This window comes from Hyperoodon ampullatus (genome assembly GCF_949752795.1).
Source record: "Hyperoodon ampullatus genome assembly, chromosome: 1".
NCBI classification, from domain to species: domain Eukaryota; kingdom Metazoa; phylum Chordata; class Mammalia; order Artiodactyla; family Ziphiidae; genus Hyperoodon; species Hyperoodon ampullatus.
Genome location: NC_136914.1, coordinates 35,407,142 through 35,427,208, shown reverse-complemented (window position 1 = coordinate 35,427,208; position 20,067 = coordinate 35,407,142). Strand labels below are relative to the sequence as shown.

Here is a 20,067-nt window from a genome sequence, read left to right as displayed (position 1 = left end):
AACACTGAGGTGCATGTATCTTTACAACTTACAGTTTTCATCCTTTCCAGATATAGGCCCAGGAGTGGGATTGCTGGATCATATCGTAGTTATATTTTCAGTTTTTTAAGGAAACTCCATACCATTTTCCATACTGGCTGCACCAATTTACATTCCCACCAACAGAAGGGTTCCCTTTTCTTCACATCCTTTCCAGCATTTATTATTTGTAGACTTTTTGATGATAGCCATTCTGACCACTGTGAGGTGAGACCTCATTGTGGTTTTGATTTGCATTTCTCTAATAATTAGAGATGTTGAACATCTTTTTCTTGTGCTTGTTGGCCATCTATATATCTTCTTTGGAGAAATGTCTATTTAGGTTTCTGCCTACTTCCTGATTGGGTTGTTCGAGGGCTTTTTTTGAATAGTATGAGCTATTTGTATATTTGGGTTATTAACCCCTTGTCAGTCACATCGTTTGCAAATATTTTCTCCATTCCGTAGGTTGTCTTTTATTTTGTTGATGGTTTCCTTTGCTGTGCAAAAACTTTTAAGTTTGATTAGGTCCTATTGTTTATTTTTGCCTTTATTTATTTTGCCTTGGGAAATTTCTCTAAGAACATAATGCTATGATTTATTTCCAAGAATGTTTCACCTATGTTCTCTCCTAGGAGTTTTATGGTATCATGTCTTACATTTAAGTCTTTAAACCATTTTATGTTTACTTTTGTATATGGTGTGAGGGAGTGTTCTAATTTCATTGATTTACATGCAGCTGTCCAGCTTTCCCAACACTACTTGTTGAAGAAACTGTCTTTTCTCCATTATATAGTTTTGTCTCCTTTGTCATGGATTAATTGACCATAGGTGTGTGGGTATATTTCCGGGCTCTCTGTTCACTTCCATTGATCTATATGTCTGTTTTTGTGCCAGTACCATGCTGTTTTGATTACTGTAGCTTTGTAGTAGTGTCTTAAGTCTGGAAGAGTTATGCCTCCAGCTTTGTTCTTTTTTCCTCAGGATTTCTTTGGCATTTCTGGGTCTTTTGTGGTTCCATATAAGTTTTAGTATTATTTGTTCTAGTTCTTTGAAAAATATCATGGATATTCTGATAAGGATTGCATTTAATCTGTAAATCGTATGGTCATTTTAACAATATTAATTTTTCCAATAGCATGAGATTTCTTTCCAGTTCTTTGAATTATCTTCAGCTTCCTTTATCATTGTTTTATAGTTTTCAGTGTATAGGTCTTTCATCTCCTTGGTTAAGTTTATTCTTAGATTGTTGGGATTTTAAATGGGATTGGTTTTTTTTGGTTTTACTTTCTCTTTCTGATATTTTGTTGTTGTGTAAAGGAATGCAACAGATTTCTGTATATTAATCTTGTATCCTGCCACCATGCTGAATTTATCAGTTCTAATACTTTTCGTGTGGAGTCTTTAGGGTTCTCCATATAGCGTGTCACGTCATCTGCAAGTAGTGACAGTTTTACCTCTTCACTTCCATTTGGATACATTTTATTTCTCTTTCTTGTCTGATTTCTGTGGCTAGGACTTCCAATACAATATTGAATAGAAGTGGTAATAGTGGACGTCCTTGTCCTGTTCCTGAATTTAGTGGGAAGTTTTTCAGCTTTTCACCATTGAGTATTATGTTGGCTGTGGCTTTGTCATAAATGGCTTTTATTATGTTGAGATATGTTCCCTTTATACCCACTTTGGTGAGAGTTTTTGTCATGAGTGGATGTTGAATTTTATCAAATGCTTATTCTGTGTCTATTGATATGATCATGTGGGTTTTTTCTTTCCTTTTGTTAAGGTGGTGTATTATAGTGATTGATTTGCATATGTTGAACCATCCTTTTTACCCTGGAATGAATCCAGCTTGATCATGAGATATGATCCTTTCTCTGTATTGTTGGATTTGGTTTGCTAATATTTTGTTGAGGAATTTTGTATCTATATTCTTCAGCGATATTGGCCTATAATTTTCCTTTTTTGTAGTGTCTTTGTTTGTTTTTGGTATCAGGATGATGGTGCCCTCATACGATGACTTTAGAAGTGTTCCTTACTCTGTAAGTTTTTGGAATAGTTTGAGAAGGATAGGTAAGCTGTATGGCCCTGGCCTTTTGTTTGCAGGGAGTTGTTTTCATTACAGATTCTATTTCACTTCTAATAATCAGTCTGTTCAAATTATCTGTTCCTTCTTGACTCAGTTTTGGCCAGTTATATGTTTCTTGAAACTTTTCCATTTCTTCTAGGAGGTCCAATTTGTCAACATGTGTTCACAGTATTCTCTTCTGATTTTTTTGTATTTCTGTGGTTGTTATTTCTCCTCTTTCATTTCTTATTTTGTTTATTTGGATCCACTCTCTTTTCTTCTTGGTGAGCCTAGCTAGAGGTTTGTCAATTTTGTTTATCTTTTCTAAAAACCAGCTCTTGGTTTTATTGATCTTTCCTGTTGTTTTTTTGATCTTCATTTTCTTTATTTCCTCTTTTATCCTTATTATTTTTCCTTCTGCTGACCTTGGTTTTGTTTGTTCTTATTGTTCTGATTCTTTTAGTTGGTAGGTTAGGTTGTTTATTTGAGTTTTTTTCTTGAGGAAGGCCTGTGTGGCTATGAACTCTCTTAGAACTGTTTTTGCTGCATCCCATAGATTTTGTAAGGTTGTGTTTTTCATTGTCATTTGTCTCAAAGCATTTTCTGATTTCTTATTTGATTGCATCAGTGGCCATTGGTTTTTTAGTAGCACGTTGTTTAGTCTCCATGTGTTCGGTTTTTTCCCGTTTTTCTTTTTGTGGTTGATTTCTAGTTTTATACTGTCGTGGAAGGAAAAGATGCTTGAAATAATTTCTATTCTCTTAAATTTGTTGAGGCTTGTTTTTTGACCTAGTATCTCTTTTGCCATTTTAATTATGAAATGTGTTGGTGTGGGTGTGATTGGGTTCATCTTGTTTGGGACCCTCCATGCTTCCTCTACCTGGATATCTGTTTCCTTCTTAAGTTTGGGAAGTTTTCAGCCATAATTTCTTCAAAAACATTTTTGAGCCCTTTTTCTCTTTCTGCAACCCCCCCTATTTTGTGTAGGTATGCTTTATATTATCCCATAGATCTTGTATGTTACTTTGGGGGTTTTTTATTTGGTTTTTTTTTTTTTTATTTGTCTTTCTGTCTGCTGCTCTGATTGGGTGATTTCCATCATTCTATCTTCCAGATCACTTATTCGTTCTTCTGCATTATTTAGTCTACAATTCATTGCCTCTGGATTTGTTTTTATCTCTGCCATTGAGTTGTCTAGTTTTGACTGGTTCATTTTATAGTTTCTAGTTCCTTGTTATAGTGATCTGCATTTCTATCGATAATCTTTAATTCCTTCAGCATCTTTATTACCTCCTTTTTGAACTAGGAGTCTGGTAGATTGGAGAGGTCTGTTTCATTATTTGTTCTTTCAGGGGATTTCTCTTGTTCTTTTAATTGGGAGTAGTTCCTCTGCTTTCTTATTTTACTTGACTTTGTTTGTCTCTATGAATTTAGGAGAAACAGTTGTCTATTGTGGTCTGAAAGGGCTGTTTTTATGTAGGAGCATCCCTGTGTAGACTGTGTAAGTCCAGTATTTTTGGTGCAAGGGCTGTATGCCAACCATATCTTTCCTCAGAGTGTGCTGGCCATTATCCCCTTGATAAGGGGGTGTGATTGGAGTTGTGGTGTCTAGAACCTGCCCTGGATATTGGGCACAGCCTCCTCTTTTCTCTGTGGATGTCACAGCCTTGTCAGGGGCAAGGTCTGCTCCCCAGTTGTTTGAGTAGAAACCCTGAGTCTCAGATTTGATATGGCTCCATTGCCCTTGCTCTGTTGCAAAGGAGGTGAGTGCTGAAGCAAGTGAGGCCCGTGTGGTCACAGTGAACCTATGCACCGCCTCTGCAGTCATCTGCAGTTCTGCCCAGAAGCAGCCCAAGGTCGTGTCCCTTTCTCCACTGTGTTTGTCCCAGATCCGGTGCTAGGCTATGGTGTGTGGTGTGGAGTGGGCTGCTGCTGGGGGCTGGGGTGCTGTGGCTGTAGGAGTCAAGGTGGTTGTGCTGCCACCTGGGACCTGGGCTGCCTCTGTTCAGGCCTCTCCCAGGACCTATCTGCACTAGATCTGGCTCCAAGCTTCAGTGTGGGCTGGGAAGAACTAGAGTGCTCCAGACAGAAAAGGAACCCCTGTATACTCCTCCCAAGGGGCTGTCCACCCAAAACATGCATTTCTGTGGTGTGACCCAGTGTGTGCACCAACAATGTCTGCTGGATCTGGACCCTCCCCCATGGTGTGAATGCTGACAGTGGGCTCTGAGGTTTGATAAGGCCATACCCCAGGCCCTCCACGCTGTCTCCATGCAGGTAGACAGAGTCCTCTTCCTGGGCCCATCTGCTCAAGACTCAGCATCTAGCCACTGTGCATACTAGCACCCCTGCCCATCATACATTTCAGACTGGGAAGCGTGGCAAGGTTGCAGCTATCAGCTGTGCTCTGATTGCTAGTAAACCAGCACCCACACACTCCTTGAGAGCAGAGACCAGGCCCCTCTGAGACAGGCTGGGACCTGGGACTTGGGACCCTTTACTGCAGTGCTTGCACCTGGACAAACATCTCCTTGAGCAACAGAATACAAAGAAACTCTAAGGGACTAAAAATAACTGCACACATGTGTAGTCAGGGTAATTATGAATAATAAGGTCAAAACCCAACTGCCACTTCTGAAGTGCTAGGAGCAAAAGCAGGGTACTGGGCATGATCCCTGCACACACAACCCACCAAGGGGTGGGCAGACCACCTAAGCCACGCCTCCAGCCCGAGCCACCAATGTGCCCCCACTCTCACCCCATGTAAGGAAACAGCTCCCCTCTGCCTCGTGCTAAGCACAAGTCCCAATAAAGCCTTGCCTGAATTCCTCATCTGGCCTCTTATCAATTTCTGTTGCTTAAAGAGTCCAAGAACCCAGGTCTGTAACACCTCCAGTCCCTCTATCTGTCCTGGCAGACTTTGTAGCAGGCAAAGGGGCTCCCCAGGGCGAGGTCCTGCCCGTGTGGACCTTCCCTCCTTCACAGATCCCTCCCAGGGGTGCCAGTCCTGTTCTGAATGCCTTTTCCCCCCCATCCTGCTGGGTTACGTGGAGATCTTTCTTGCAGCTTTGGTTGTAAAAGAGATCTTCTGCCAGTTTCCAGTTGGTTTTCTGTGAGAATTGTTCCACATGTAGATGTATGTTTGATGCGTTTGTGGGTGAGGTGAGCTCCATGTCCTCCTACTCTGCCATCTTGATCCTCCCTTGTTATATTGCATTTAGTTGTCATGTTTTCTTAGTCTCTTCTGATCTGTGACAGTTCCGTAGTCTTTCCTTATCTTTCATGCCCTTGATTCTTTTGAAGAGCACTTGGTCTGGTATTTTTGAGTAGAAGGTCCACAATTGAAAACCATGGGAGATGTGTACAAGTTCAAGTAGTTGGAAAATATTGGCTCATTGTTTACGTCTGTAAGTAAGTCTTTGAAGAAGCCAAGAGTCAAAATAGTACCTCAGCCCATGCCATTGCATTTTTCAGTAGTAGTAAGGAGCACCGTCTATTCATTCTATATTCTCGCTAATGAATAGCGTTTCTTAGGACCTATTCAGCCAGGCTTCTCCTAAGGGGGACTTCTGTTCTGACAACAGCTGTAGACTGTTTGGAATGCAGTCTTTAAATGTTGGTAGCATTTGGGTTGCACATGCATCATTAACTGCTGTATTTCTTTTTCAGGGATGGTCTACATGGCTGGACTCGTTTTTGCTGTCGGTGGCTTTAATGGCTCCTTAAGGGTCCGCACTGTGGATTCCTATGACCCAGTGAAAGATCAGTGGACCAGTGTTGCTAACATGCGAGACCGGAGAAGCACCCTGGGGGCTGCTGTGTTGAACGGACTGTTATATGCCGTGGGAGGCTTTGACGGGAGTACAGGCAATTTTCTTTTATCTTTCCTGCATTGCTGTTAGAATTAACATAGCAATCACATTTATGGAACAAGGCCTAGCAAAATTAGGAGGCATTTGAATGTTTTAACAGGTATTGTGAAGATAAGTTTAAAATTTCCATCCAGAATTCCTTTAAATAATGTTAAGAGTGCTCAGTATGTAAATTTTCTTTCTCATGCTTCAGTGTCAGTCATCTTCTCAAGTTTAAAAAGCCAGTAAATGTCAGTAGCTTGCGTAGGAGCTCGCTATTCCTCTTCGTCATGTAATTGGATTTTGGCCCACTTTAATGCAGCTGAAGTATTTTCCCTACTAATACATATAAGGAACCTGAGGTGCAGTGCGTTGTGCTTTGTTTATTACAGGGCTGTCCTCGGTGGAGGCTTACAACATCAAGTCTAACGAGTGGTTCCACGTGGCCCCCATGAACACGAGGAGGAGCAGCGTGGGTGTCGCCGTAGTTGGAGGTGGGTCGGCTTCCCGGTGGTTGTGAGTGGTTCTTCCCGTAACCCGGACTCTGGTTTTCTAAATGGGTGACCAAAGGGCCATTTAAAAGGGAAATAGTGGCTATTGGAAAACGCTAGTTATCCCTTTTTAAAATAAGGCACGCCCACCCTCTGGTCCCCCTCCCTCTCTCTCTGTTCCCCTCCTTCTCCCTCTCTGTGTGTAACCTGTGTAATATTATTAACTGACTTTAATACAGTCATCTGGGGAACAAACCAGATGGCATGAATATGAAACTTTACATCTGGAGAAGGGCTGTTTAACATTTAAGGGATGGGTTGCCACAGTTATTTATTTATATCCTACTTTGTCCCCCAAAAGAGTTTAATTAGTATGATATTTTTTTTTTACTTGGTTGGGCGAATTCGTGGGTTCCCACCACCCTCCGCATGGTGGGTATAATCCTCTGCACCAACTTTTCTTTTACCAGCTTTACTGAGATAGAATTCACATACCATACAATTCATGCATTTAAAGTATACAATCCAGTGTGCATCTGTCATAACAATTAATTTTAGAACACTTTTATTACCCCCCAAAGCAGTCCTACTCCCCTTGGCTATCATCCCCATCCTCCCAGCCCTCAGCAAACACTATCTACTTTTCTGTCTCTCTATAGATTTTCCACTTACAGACATCTCATATTAATGAAATCATACAGTATGTGGTCCTTTATGACTGGCTTCTTTGACTTGGCATAATGTTCAAGGTTTGTTCACGCTGTAGCATTTTACCAGTACTTCATTTCTTTTTATTGCCAAATAATATTCCATTGTATACTGGTACTGACTCTTGATTCAACTTTTTTTTCAATTTACTAAGATAACTTTGATATTTAATTTGGTTTTCCAGGATGTTCACTTACCAAATAGTGCTTATCCAAAGGTATACTGAGTGTACTTTATTGTTCTGTCAGTCAGATTATTGATGAAAGTGTTAAATTAATATCATATATATTCTGCCGATCTTCATAATATGATTTGGTAAGTCCACCTATCACTATTAGGCAAGATTTTAAATAGTTCCTAATACTTTAAAGGTAAACTCTGCTACCAAGGAGGAAAATATATTATTTCCTGACTTGAAAAAATAGCTTTTTATGAATTTGGCTTTCTCTGTGATTCCATGTTTAGGTCTGCTTTATGCTGTCGGGGGTTATGACGGAGCTTCACGTCAGTGTCTCAGTACAGTAGAATGCTACAGTGCCACAGCAAACGAGTGGACCTATATAGCAGAAATGAGTACCAGACGGAGTGGAGCAGGTGAATAGGAACCTCATTTAGAAATTGAAGCATGGAAATGATGGAAAAGAATGAAACAAGTGAAATGATGGCATCTCTTTATATTATCAGAAAATATATACTGATTTTAGTGACACTGTTAAAATGTCTTTTGTATTATGCAGGTAGAGTTGGTAGGTAGCTGCACTTAAATTTCACTTTGTAAAATTTCTAAAGTCCTATATTAAAGGCTTCTGTTTCGTTTAATTATTTATATTGTTTGGCATTACTTTTAGGTTTTTGTTTTTAGTGCTTATTGGAGAACTTGCTTAATAATCAACTCCATATCCATTGCTTACAGATTTTATGCTCTAATACTGGTTTGCTTTTATCACGAAAGTTGTTTTCAAAAGAATTGTGTAAAGGACTTCCCTCTCCGTGTTTCATCTCCATATTATTTTTATTGTATTTGACATGCTTTATTAGAACAATAGTTCTGAGATTCTCATTTGTAATTCTATTTGTTTCTATTTCTTAGGCTGTATGCTTTAATATTGACTTTTAATATGAATAATCATTTCAGAAGTTTTATTTACAAGTCATTTGAAGAAACCCTAATATATTATAAATTTTTTGTCCCTTTTACTCTACTATTGTTTGGTTCTTTGTGTTTTACAGGTGTTGGCGTGCTAAACAACTTATTGTATGCTGTCGGGGGTCATGATGGCCCTTTAGTACGAAAAAGCGTTGAAGTGTATGATCCCACCACCAACACATGGAGACAGGTTGCAGATATGAACATGTGTAGAAGAAATGCAGGTATCTATCTAGTTTATGATTATGAAATTTATACTGAATTGTATTCAGAGTATCACTGTGTATTTCCATTTTTCTTTTACTGATCTGAGTTCCCTAATAGACTTGCTCTTTAAAGGCAGAAACTTGCAGAAACTTTTGTAATAATCCTATATAGTGAACGCCTAGCATAGTGTCTGGACATACAGGTTGACGTGATCCTTCTGTTAACTTATAATTTCTGTCAAAGTTTACTTTTTGGTGAGTAGAGACTTTGGTGAATGTAGAGACTTAATTAGAGGAAGAACCCTCTTTATTTGATACTTGAATTCATTCATTCTTACCACAGACATTTTTGAGTGTCTACCTGTATCACATTCTGGAGCCCATTTCTCAAGGAATTTAGTCTAGTTGAGTAAATATTTATACCAGATAAAAAAGCTAGTTGTTTATCTGAATCTGGAGGGGAAGCCTGAAGAAGCAACCTCAATTTAATACAGTTCAGGGTTTCTAGAAAATGGAAAAGCTAAAATAACAACAACAATAACTTTAAGAAAGCTGATGTCTTCAAGATATCTTAAGTAAGTAGGGAACTACCTACTTAAAAAGAAGATCTGTAGGGGGCTTCCCTGGTGGCGCAGTGGTTGAGAATCTGCCTGCTAATGCAGGGAACACGGGTTCGAGCCCTGGTCTGGGAGGATCCCACATGCGCGGTGCAACTAGGCCCGTGAGCCACAACTACTGAGCCTGCGCGTCTGGAGCCTGTGCTCCACAACAAGAGAGGCCGCGATAGTGAGAGGCCTGCGCACCACAATGAAGAGTGGCCCCCGCTTGCCACAACTAGAGAAAGTCCTCGCACAGAAACGAAGACCCAACACAGCAAAAATAAATTAATTAATTAATAAACTCCTACCCGCAACATCTAAAAAAAGATCTGTAGAAGGGAAATAGAAATGGAAAATAGATTCAGGGTACCTGGGTAGTCTTTTGGGGAAATTCTCATTTTCTTAAAAATGCCATTGTCTTCATGCCAGTTCCCATAATACAAAATAAGTTCCTGATGATTCTCATACTCACTGTATACCACTGGATGATGTTGCAAGATGCACCCTCCATCCCCCCAGAAGTGTTCTTCTTAATTTCTCTTTAATTTAAATGTGATCACTAAGGGAGATAAGTATATGGGACTGCAAGAACTTGCTCAACAAAGCAAAATATAATATTAATTTACTTGACCTTTTACCTCATCCAACTGGTACAGCTGGTACTTGGTGAAGTACTAAAACTCTCTCAGCTATGGATAGTCCAGAACTATTAATAGTAAGACCCACAAATCTGGGCCCCAGCACATATGAAGTTAGAAAAGCATATGTGCATGTGCTTCCTGGATTAGGAAATTTATTTGCAATTTGAACTTTTGTTATTATTTTCCTAAAGATTATTCTAGTCTTATTTTTTCTCTACCCTGTTTTATTGTTTTCAAATCAAAATTAGCTCATTTATTCTAGCCAGAAGAATAAGGAGATACTTTGTGTATGTAGAGCTATTGTCATCCTGCTCTTGCTTTTCAGGTATTTGAACTACTTTAAAATGATATGAGTTTGCTTCCTGTCGAGAGACTATCATAGTAGCACAACAGAGCTTGAGTAAAGGGGATCCACTCCATCTGCACAGAAGATACTATTGCTTTTAAATGCTGTGTAGAGACTTGGGCTCATTATTTTGTTACGTTAAAAATCTACAAGCACCTATTAATTGTGTTAGCAAAACTGTCTGTAAAGAGACCAGTGTGTGGGCAGCACCCTTCTGGATGTTTTGATGCCCTGTAGTACCAGTTCATAAAAGCTCTGAATCGTGTTTAAAATTATTAAATATGCTTTTTAAAAATAAATTGAAATAAAGAGCTTTTAAAAGGTGTTTATCTTTTCACTCAGCAGTTTTCTTTGTAAACATTTATATTAAGAAAATTGTTGCATAAGTATGCAAAATGTGCAAGAGATCCTTGTTCATTGTAACATTATTGATAAGAGCAAAAAAGCTGAGGGGCTTCCCTGGTGGCGCAGTGATTGAGGGTCCGCCTGCCGATGCAGGGGACACAGGTTCGTGCCCCGGTTCGGGAAGATCCCACATGCCACGGAGCGGCTGGGCCCGTGAGCCATGGCCGCTGAGCCTGCGCGTCCGGAGCCTGTGCTCCGCAACGGGAGAGGCCACAAAAGTGAGAGGCCTGCGTACCGCAAAAAAAAAACAAACAAACTGAAAATAACTTAAAATCCATCAGTAAAAGACAAATTATGGTATTGTCATACATGGAATACTATGCAGCCATTAAAAATTATGTAGATCTGTATTTATTAACTTGGGGAAGTGTCCAAGGCGTATATTGTTTGGCGGGAGTGAGTAAAAAGTAGCATGTGTAGTATGAGCTACTTTGGGGTTAAAAAAAAGGAGTGTCTGAGTATATACATGTAGAAAAGAGCCAGAATTTCGATGATCAGGATTCTAAGCGGTATAGGATTAGTGGTGGGCTTTTTTTCTTTATACTTTTCTAGATGTTTTGAATTTTGCAAAAATCCAAAAAATATGTTATTCTCATAATAATTAAATAAATAATACTGTTTTCCCTTTTAAAGGAGATAAAATAGTTGACCAGTCAGTGTAATAATTAAAATTCAGAATCATTTTTACTTTCTACTAATATATATATTTATTTTTCCTTTTTCCTTAGGATTTCCTTAGAAGCTGACTTTGGGAGAGTTCTTTGACTTTTAATTTTCTATTGTTTTTTATAAAATGGGGATTAAAATAGTTTCTAACCTGTAAAGTAAGGTTATTTTGAAGGTTAAATGAAATAATGCATATATAAAGCATCTACTGCATAAGTAACATGAGTAGGAGCTTACAGTTAGTATTAGATTCTCACATATAAAGGAATTCTTTTTGGGTTCCCCCATCTTCTCTCCTTGCCTCTTTCCAGGAAGTACCTGTCTCTGGATCACCTTACCAGACACGTTCAGGGATACTTATATTCATCCAAATTTTTAAAATAATTGTTTTCTCTCTGTGTAATTTTTTTAAAGGAGTTTGTGCAGTTAACGGTCTGTTATATGTAGTTGGAGGGGATGATGGTTCCTGTAACTTGGCATCAGTAGAATATTATAACCCAACAACTGATAAATGGACAGTTGTGTCATCTTGTATGAGCACAGGGAGAAGTTACGCAGGTAATAATTGTTCAGTTTTCTTATAGTCTTCTATTATAATACAAAAGGATTACATCATTATGATTTTTTCATTAAGTATGTTTTTCTCCTATATAAGAAGGAAGTCTTTTCTCAAAGTATATCTTATTTCTTATTCTCAAAATAATTAATATCAGATATGTATATTCTGAAATAAAGCACTAGTATCCTTTTGTCATTCTGTAGTCATTTGTATTCAAAATTACAAATCTTTCCAGTGTGGAATCATAAAATTTAATATGGCTACATCTGTATGCAGTGTCATGGAATTCACAGTGTGGCAAGGCTTTACTCAGTTATCCAAAAGATATGAGCCCTATAACATCTCCCCTGGCAGGGCTCCATGTGGTACTATTACAGTGAGGCTACAGAGTAATTTTCTTACTTAAGCACAGCACTGATTGGATTATAAAATATCAGTTTGGTCCATTCTCTTCGTAAGAGAAATGGTAATACTCTTTAATAAATATAATGATGAGTCTTTAAAAGTATATGTTGCATGTAGTTTATTCTGATGATAGATATTTATATTGCTTTAAAAATTAGAATGTTTCAGTAACATTCTAATATAGATTTAATAGTGGGGAAAAAAGAAGTTTATACTTATTAACCATCACTGTTACTTGTCATCTAAAACAACACCTAATAGAACTATTGATATATAGAGTAGGATCCCAGGATAGCATTCCTCAAAATTACGTGAAATTTTTCAAAGCTGCTTTATTGAGATATATCTGACATAGAATAAATAGCATATATTTAAAGTGTACAGTTTTATTAGTTTTGACATATGTATATAACCACAAAACCACCACAATCAAGGTAATGAAAATATTCATCACTCTTAAAAGTCTGTTTGTGCCCCTTTGAGTATTAAGTGGATCTTAGTATTTCTTGAGTAAAATTATTTTCCCTTAATTGTAACTGTGAAGAGCAAAAGATGAGCTCTGGATTAAATAGTCTTATGTAGTTTTGGTCCCTAATTTTTAAACAAAGATTTCATTGTCATTTAGATTAAAATGATAGTAATACTAAATTTTCTAAGAAAGAGATTTTGAAACATCATGATCTCTTCAGTCCCTCTTAAGTAATAATATAAAAACTTCAGCATTTTCTCAGAGATACAGAATGCTTCCTGTGACTTCTGTTTTATTTCTTCATTTCTTTGTTCAGGGGTCACAGTTATTGATAAACCATTATGAGCCTGAAGGACATTTTCAGCACATTTACACATGAGAAGAAGCAGACTTCAACAAGTACTTCTGAAGTGACTGAGAGTCTAGCACTTCTCCACTTGTAGCTGCACTTTAAGTCTCCGCAGAAGATAAGATCATCTGCCTTTATAGGCCTCAGATATTGAAGATTATTTTTGGTAGATGCACAGTGTAAGCTTTTCTGCAGTGAGCAGCAGCTGACTGAATTTTAATAAGAAACTTAGACTGCAGTATTATTCTGTAGTCTTTGGACAATAGTTGCTTTCACAAAGACTAGTTACCAATCTTGAATGACTGGATTATTTTGTGAAGGGGGATAAATACGTGCTCTTGTAAAATTAAGTTTCATCTTTATTCCTTCTCCTGAAAATCTGTATACACAGGAACTGAAAATCTTTGAAAAGGCATTAAACTCTGTGTAAGTATACAAACTAGTTGAGGGATAAAACTGTTTGCTTTTATAAAATATGTTTGATTACATGAGTATAATAAATTGTGTGCATATAAATGTGTGTCTATATGCTTTCCTTTAAATATGTTTGAAAAGATGTTTGAAACTTGATTATACTATTTATAATTGGCACAGTACTTTGAATTATGCCAGTACTACATTGTAAAACAGAGTTGTATTTTTTGATATTTAACAATGCTTAACACTTTAAAATGCCACTTCTGAGGAATGAACTGGTGTAACACACTTGAATACATGTGTGATGCCAAACTTTTTAAAATAAAATATAAATTATGCTTATTTATTATTTTCTTTGGTTTAATCTTGGTCATGTTTTGGTGTGTATTTCAAATTTTTTTCTTAACAGTTTGGCATGAACATTACTGCAGGTTTTTGATGAATATAATGAATGTATGGAATTCAACTGAATTTGCATGGTCTTAAGAATTTTTTCTGTGTGTATAAATTTAGCTGCTATTAACAGAAAAGAGAACTTTCTGTGAGTAGCCATCTGTGTTGATCAGATAGAATTTTTCTGAGATCTTCAATTAATCTTACTTTAAAAATGACCAAAATATGTCTTTCTTGAATTAACTTTGAATAAAAGTTTGTATATTATTTGTTTCACATTGTCCTTGATTTTTATCTATTTAGTTTGCTACTAAGAAAGTTGCCTGTTCACTTTTTGTATTCTTTTATAAAATTTGCATTTTCTAACTTCATAAAGCAATCTTTAAAATTTGTTGCCAAAGAAACCTACAAGGCAAGTCTGTTAAGTTCAACAACTGAAGTCATGGAAAACTGTTGTCCAAGAAAAAGCTACCTTAATAATCAAGGAAAAAGTCTCACAAGGATTGGTGAAATTTAAAGTTTTATATTCTTCTGTCCCTAATATGGGCAGGGCACAAGATAAAGATAAAACAAATAGCACTGGACCAAAAAGAAAGTCAAAGAAAAAATACCTACTTTAAAACAACTGAGAAAAAATTGTGGTTTTGATACCAAATAAAAGGAATTGAGGAAATGGGCATGGGGGAGTGGGGTGGACAGCTGAGGTGCTGGACACAGGAGGAGGAGGAGATGGAAGGGGGCGATGGGGTATGGTAGCTGTTTCTCAGGAATTTAAAAGGTAGGCATGAGCTCTTGCCAGAACAGTCAGTAATCAAGAGGAAAGAATTATACCTGTGATAAAATTTCTGTTTAGTTAATATAGAGTATTCACATTTAAACATAGAACCACATTTATTACCAACTTAGTTGAATTTTCCATTGTAAGTGGAAATATGAAGACTTTAATCAGAAAAAGAAAAAGCCTGTGTTCACCTTATGAAAATATGAATTTCTGCATTAGTGTGGCTCCAAGCACGTCCGTTGTCAACAAACATGTTGAGGATCTAATGAACTTGGAGCAATGCTAGCTGCTTCTGACAGTGACACCAAGAAAAGTGTGTCATTACGTTTCCTGATCACTTCCAAACACTAATTTTCCATGAAACTCTCCATGAATCTGTCAATTAAAGATTTATCTAAAAATCTTTAAAGCTTTTCTTAAAATATAATCTATTAGGGTGACAGTCTTAAAAACTTAGCATGTCAGATACCTCTTTGTCTTTTCTTTCTTTGAAGCTTTAATAGCTATACCATAAAACTGTTTGCCAAGATTTGTCAGTAGCTAGATTCATAACTCCATGATGTCAGAGACTTTGAATGTACTCCCTGACCCGCCGCCAGCCTTTGTCTCTCCAGTTTGAAACATCTTGTTTTGTTTTGTTTAGGCTTATAAAAATGTTCCTGACTGGGCTTCCCTGGTGGCGCAGTGGTTGGGAGTCTGCCTGCTGATGCGGGGGACACGGGTTCGTGCCCCGGTCCGGGAGGATCCCGCATGCGGCGAAGCGGCTGGGCCCGTGGGCCATGGCCGCTGAGCCTGCGCGTCTGGAGCCTGTGCTCCGTGTCTGGAGCCTGTGCTCCGCAACGGGAGAGGCCACAGCGGTGAGGGGCCCGCATACTGCAAAAAAAAAAAAAAAAAAATGTTCCTGACTTGTTCAGATTATTGTACAAACAAGAGAGGTCAGAAGTCTTAGAAATCCTGACAAGGGAACCACCAGGTGTGAGCAGAGTTCAAGGTTATATCCATGAAAATGCATTGTGAAGCAACTCTGCTGCTCGCTTTGCTTGGCACTACACCTTCTTGACTGAAAGCAGTGATGACTGGGGTTGAGGTGAATGGTGTGTATACTTTCAGTTCCCCTTCCATCCCTTATGGACGCTGGCATGTGATTCCTGGTTTTTATTATCATCCCTTATAGACAGCATGAGGACCCATGTATTTATAATGTCAGCTGTTGATGAGTTATGAGACAGGGTAGCATAATATTACATAGTGATGTAATGGATTAGCCCAGTGGTCCCCAACCTTTTTGGCACCAGGGACCGGTTTCGTGGAAGAAAATTTTTCCACAGAATGGTGGTGGGGGTAGGGGGATGGTTTCAGGATGATGGAAGCTCATTACATTTATTGTGCACTTTATTTCTATTATTATTACATTGTAAATATATAATGAAATAATTATACAACTCACCATAATGCAGAATCAGTGGGAGCCCTGAGCTTGTTTTCACTTGCCACTCACTGATAAGGTTTTGATATGAGTCTGCAAGCGATTGATTTATTATGGTCTCTGTGCAAACCTCTCTGCTAATGATCATCTGTATTTGCAGCTGCTCCCGAGTGCTAGCATCACCGCCTCAGCTCCACCTCAGATCATCAGGCATTGGAGTCTCGCAAGGAGCACACAACCTAGATCCCTTGCATGCACAGTTCACAGTAGGGTTCGCGCTTCTATGAGAATCTGATGCTGATGCTGATCTGACAGGAGGAGGAGCTCAGCAGGTAATGTGAGCGATGGGGAGTGGCTGTAAATACAGATGAAGATTTGTACGCTGGCCGGCTGCTCACCTCCTGCTGTGCAGCCCGGTTCCTAACAGGCCACGGACCAGTACTGGCCCGGGGGTTGGGGACCCCTGGATTAGCCTGCCTCTTGTTTCAGTTTGGTCTTGAGCAAATTGTGTCCTACTGGCTTTTACGGCCGCCGTGTCTCATTTTGGAGAGGAGGCTACATGGGAAAGTTGAATCACACCTTGAATCAAGTTTCTGGCATTTTAACCCTGGCTTCACGACTCTAAGGAAAAAAGCAGTGTGTGATGTATTGCAGAGCCCATGGGCATAGGCATCAGATGGCTCTCAGTTTGCATCCCCCTCTGTCAGTTGCTAGCTGTCACCACTTTAAACACATTTCTTAACCTCTGACATTTTGTCTTCTCTAAAATGGCAACAGTAGTGTCTATGTCACTTACAGGGTTATTGTGGAGTTTGAAAGAAATGGTGTATATTAGTGTGTTTGACATACAGAAGACCCTCAATAAATTATCACTATTGTTGCAGTTCTCTGAAACTCCCATTTCTTCATTGTAAGGAAATAAGTGAGTTGAGCTTATTTCTGTAATTTTGGAGCCATCTCTGTATTTCCTTTCAGCTCTGAATCTCCAAGATTTAAAATAATAATTTGACCCCTTCACATACCTACATCTGCTCCGATATAAAAAATATATATCGCTACTGTGGTAGGATTTTAAGTCAGATAATAACCAACATAGTATTACTGAGCACTTCCTCTATTTCAGATACCGTGCAAAGGGCTTTGCATACATAATCACATTTATTGTCATAACAAACATTATTATAATACCCATTTTACAGAAGTACTAGATAAATTTTGAGAAATAAGTTATCTAAGAACACACTGCTAATGAGTGACAACCTGTTAGGTCTGACCCCATAGCGCATGCTCTTAACACTCCTTGACAGAAGGCGGCACGCTTGGGCAAAGGGAAACTTGGGCTGCGGTGCAGTCACACCCACAACCTCTAGGGGGGGCGCCTAGAGCTAGGCCGGCCAATCAAAGGAATCCTAAATTGGACTGAGGGGCTGGGAGGCACTCCTGCATCAACCAGTCACTGGACTTAGGCTGCCCCCTGGAAAGGGACTTGTGCCATGGGAAAGTGGCTCTTTTTGCCAACATTCAGTAGCTGAAGACCTGCTTTAGTCCTGAAGGGGGGACCTAGGTGGTGCAGCACAGCATCCACCCCAGGACACCATAGACCTCCTAAAGACAGGGCTCTGAACACCCAAGGGACAGATCCCGTTTCTTTTCATTTGATGTGATTTTTCTGTCATGATACTTTACAAAGAACGTGGGTGTCAAACACATGGGGCAGTTGGATGAATGGGTAGAGGTCACTGGACCTAACAAGAGACACATCCCTCAAGAAGGGGCTTCCTAAAGCAGATGGTACCTGACCCCTTATTTCAGGCAGGAGAGCCAGTCCGATCACAGCCATGAGAAGCGACATTATCCCGTTTGTAAAAAGTCCTGCATAGAAAGAGCCTTCAACTACACCGCGTGTTGCCCTTGTGCAAGTTTTCAAAGGCTCTCTTAAGCGAAAGCTTAAATTCGTGTATGACCCCCATCCGTGCACACTCCTGCACCCCCGCAGGGGCGGAAGGCGGCCAAGCCGGGCTGCAAGTGTGAGCCCAGTGCGGGTCCGCGGCGGCGGTCTCCCCGCGGGCCGAGCCAACTGCCGCGTCCAGTCTCTCCTAAACCTCCCGGACCCTCGGCTTCCCGTCCGCAAACAGGAATGGCGCTGCATTTGAAGTTCCCCATCTCCCACGTAAACGTAAACGTAAACGTGGGAGTTATCAAGGCGCGCTGGGGCTGGGGAGGAGAAAGAGGTGGTCTAAACTCGGGGTGCACCAGCGAAAGCAGCGACCTGTGAACCCAGCGCGGCGAAAACACTTTCACAGCCCGCGGAATCGCTGCCTCCCCGACCGCGCAGGCTCCTGGGAGTGGGGCCGAGGTTGATACGCGACCCCTCACTGTCTCACCTCCGCCCCACCTACCTGGCTGTGCGCTCCCGCCCCCAGGCTCCGCAGCGCCGCTACTGGTCTGACGCCCAGCTCTCACGATCCTCACTCCATACGCTCAGCCAATGGCCGCGGCTCCAGTGCGCCATTCGCGCGAGTCACACGATGCCGGCAGCTGCGCAGACCAATCACAGCGCCCGGAAGGCGGGGCGGGGGCCCTCGCAAGCCAATAACGGCGGGAGGAACCGCCCGAGCGGCTGAGCCTAGCGAAGCTCGGGAGGAGACGGCAGCAGGTACAGCGGTGTGCAGGTGAGTGGCCGGGTTGGAAGAGGGTACGGCCGCTGCCCGCGGATGGTGGCCGGGATGGAGGGCGTGGCGGCGGGTACGGGTGGAAAAGGGTGAAATCCCTCAGTCAGTGTCACAGCCCAGCGTGCCAGTGTGACCAGAGTTGTACAGAAGGAGGGGGCAAGATCTGTTTGTGTGCGCGGCGGGGCGTGCGGTTGGGAAGAGCGTCCGAGGAGGGTACTGAAGGATGAATGGGAGTTGGGCAGAGGACGTACCGGCAAGGGACGCTGTTTCGTGGGCAGAAACGCCCAAGCGGAGGACGGTCAGAGGCCTTCTTGTAGGAATACCGAGGGTGGGGGCGAGAAGGTGAGAGAGGAGGAGAGCCTAGGTCTTTATCTGTGGGGAGGCGCTCCCTGGAACTCTAAGGGTCTGGAGAAGGGGTGGTGAACCCTGTTTGCTGTTTAGATGGATGCCGGCATCCGTGTTCTGGAGGGAGGGTTTAAGAAAGGCACGCTTGGAGGCGCGATCCGGGCACAGCGAAGGGCAGGCACTGCTGGCAGCACTCCGACAGCTAAACTTGAAGGTTTCTAAGGGAATCCACAGATGACTACATTTCTTTTGTCTGAGCCTGTAGCAGGCCTCCAGTCAATCCAGTTGTGCAAGGATGAAAAAAGGAAAAGAAAATCCACTCTTTATTTCCCTTCCCCTTTCCTCTTGAATTCTTATTTTTTGCTTCAGTTGTCAACAGTGTGTCCATCTCCCTCCCTTGAGTCTGGAGAGTAAATGTTAATTATGTTATGTTAATTATGTTAATTATGTCCTGAATGTTAATTAAAGCAGTTATCTCTAAATTGGGTAAGTGTGTGAAGACTTAACCTGGGCAGCAGAGATAGAGATCTGGAACATTCTGTCCCAGATGGCTAAGTAGGTGGTGGCACCAGTTCACTGCGTGGTACAGGAGGTAGGGAGTGTGTGGGTAGGGTTGCAAGAGGCAGTGGCGGAACACGTTGGACATGTTGACTTTGACGTGCCTCTGAACTGTCTAAATTGGAGATGGCCAGTAGATTTTTGGATAGTCACAACCTGGGGTTTAGGAGAGAGGCCTAGAGAGAGAGATTGTGGATATCAGCATATTCTTGCAACAGGAACAGATTAGCTCACTCCAGGTAATCTAGAATAGTTGGAAGGAGTAAAGAAAGCATCTCTGGGAAACTATTCAGCCTCAGTTCTTGAGCCTTCCTTTCTCAAAAGCTGTACCACAGACTTAACTAAATCAGATAGTGCTGTATCCTTTCTCACCTCCTGGTTGAGTCTTTGGAACTGATGTTTCCTCTATTCAAAACTATCCCCCCCAACCCCATCCCACCCGACTTTACTCTCTTTTAATCTAGTCACCTCCCCTCCATGCTCCAGGCTTGAGTTTAGATGCCTCTTTCTCTAGGATGCCTCTTTCCCTGGGCCTCTCTGTTCTATATTT

General features: G+C 40.7%; 1 protein-coding gene across 2 annotated transcripts in view; it reads left to right on the top strand.

Annotated features, from left to right (window-relative positions):
- KLHL2 (kelch like family member 2) overlaps positions 1-12,921 on the top strand; it is a gene marked incomplete at both ends in the record, with an annotated part of 125,576 nt that extends 112,655 nt beyond the window's left edge. For both annotated transcript variants that reach the window (XM_079718362.1, XM_079718363.1), the window contains 6 exons: positions 5,753-5,944; positions 6,303-6,428; positions 7,599-7,727; positions 8,364-8,504; positions 11,558-11,701; positions 12,893-12,921. In XM_079718362.1, coding sequence (XP_079574488.1) covers positions 5,753-5,944; positions 6,303-6,428; positions 7,599-7,727; positions 8,364-8,504; positions 11,558-11,701; positions 12,893-12,921 — 761 coding nt within the window. The remainder of the gene's footprint in view (positions 1-5,752; positions 5,945-6,302; positions 6,429-7,598; positions 7,728-8,363; positions 8,505-11,557; positions 11,702-12,892) is intronic.
- Between the last annotated feature and the right edge of the window lie 7,146 nt (positions 12,922-20,067).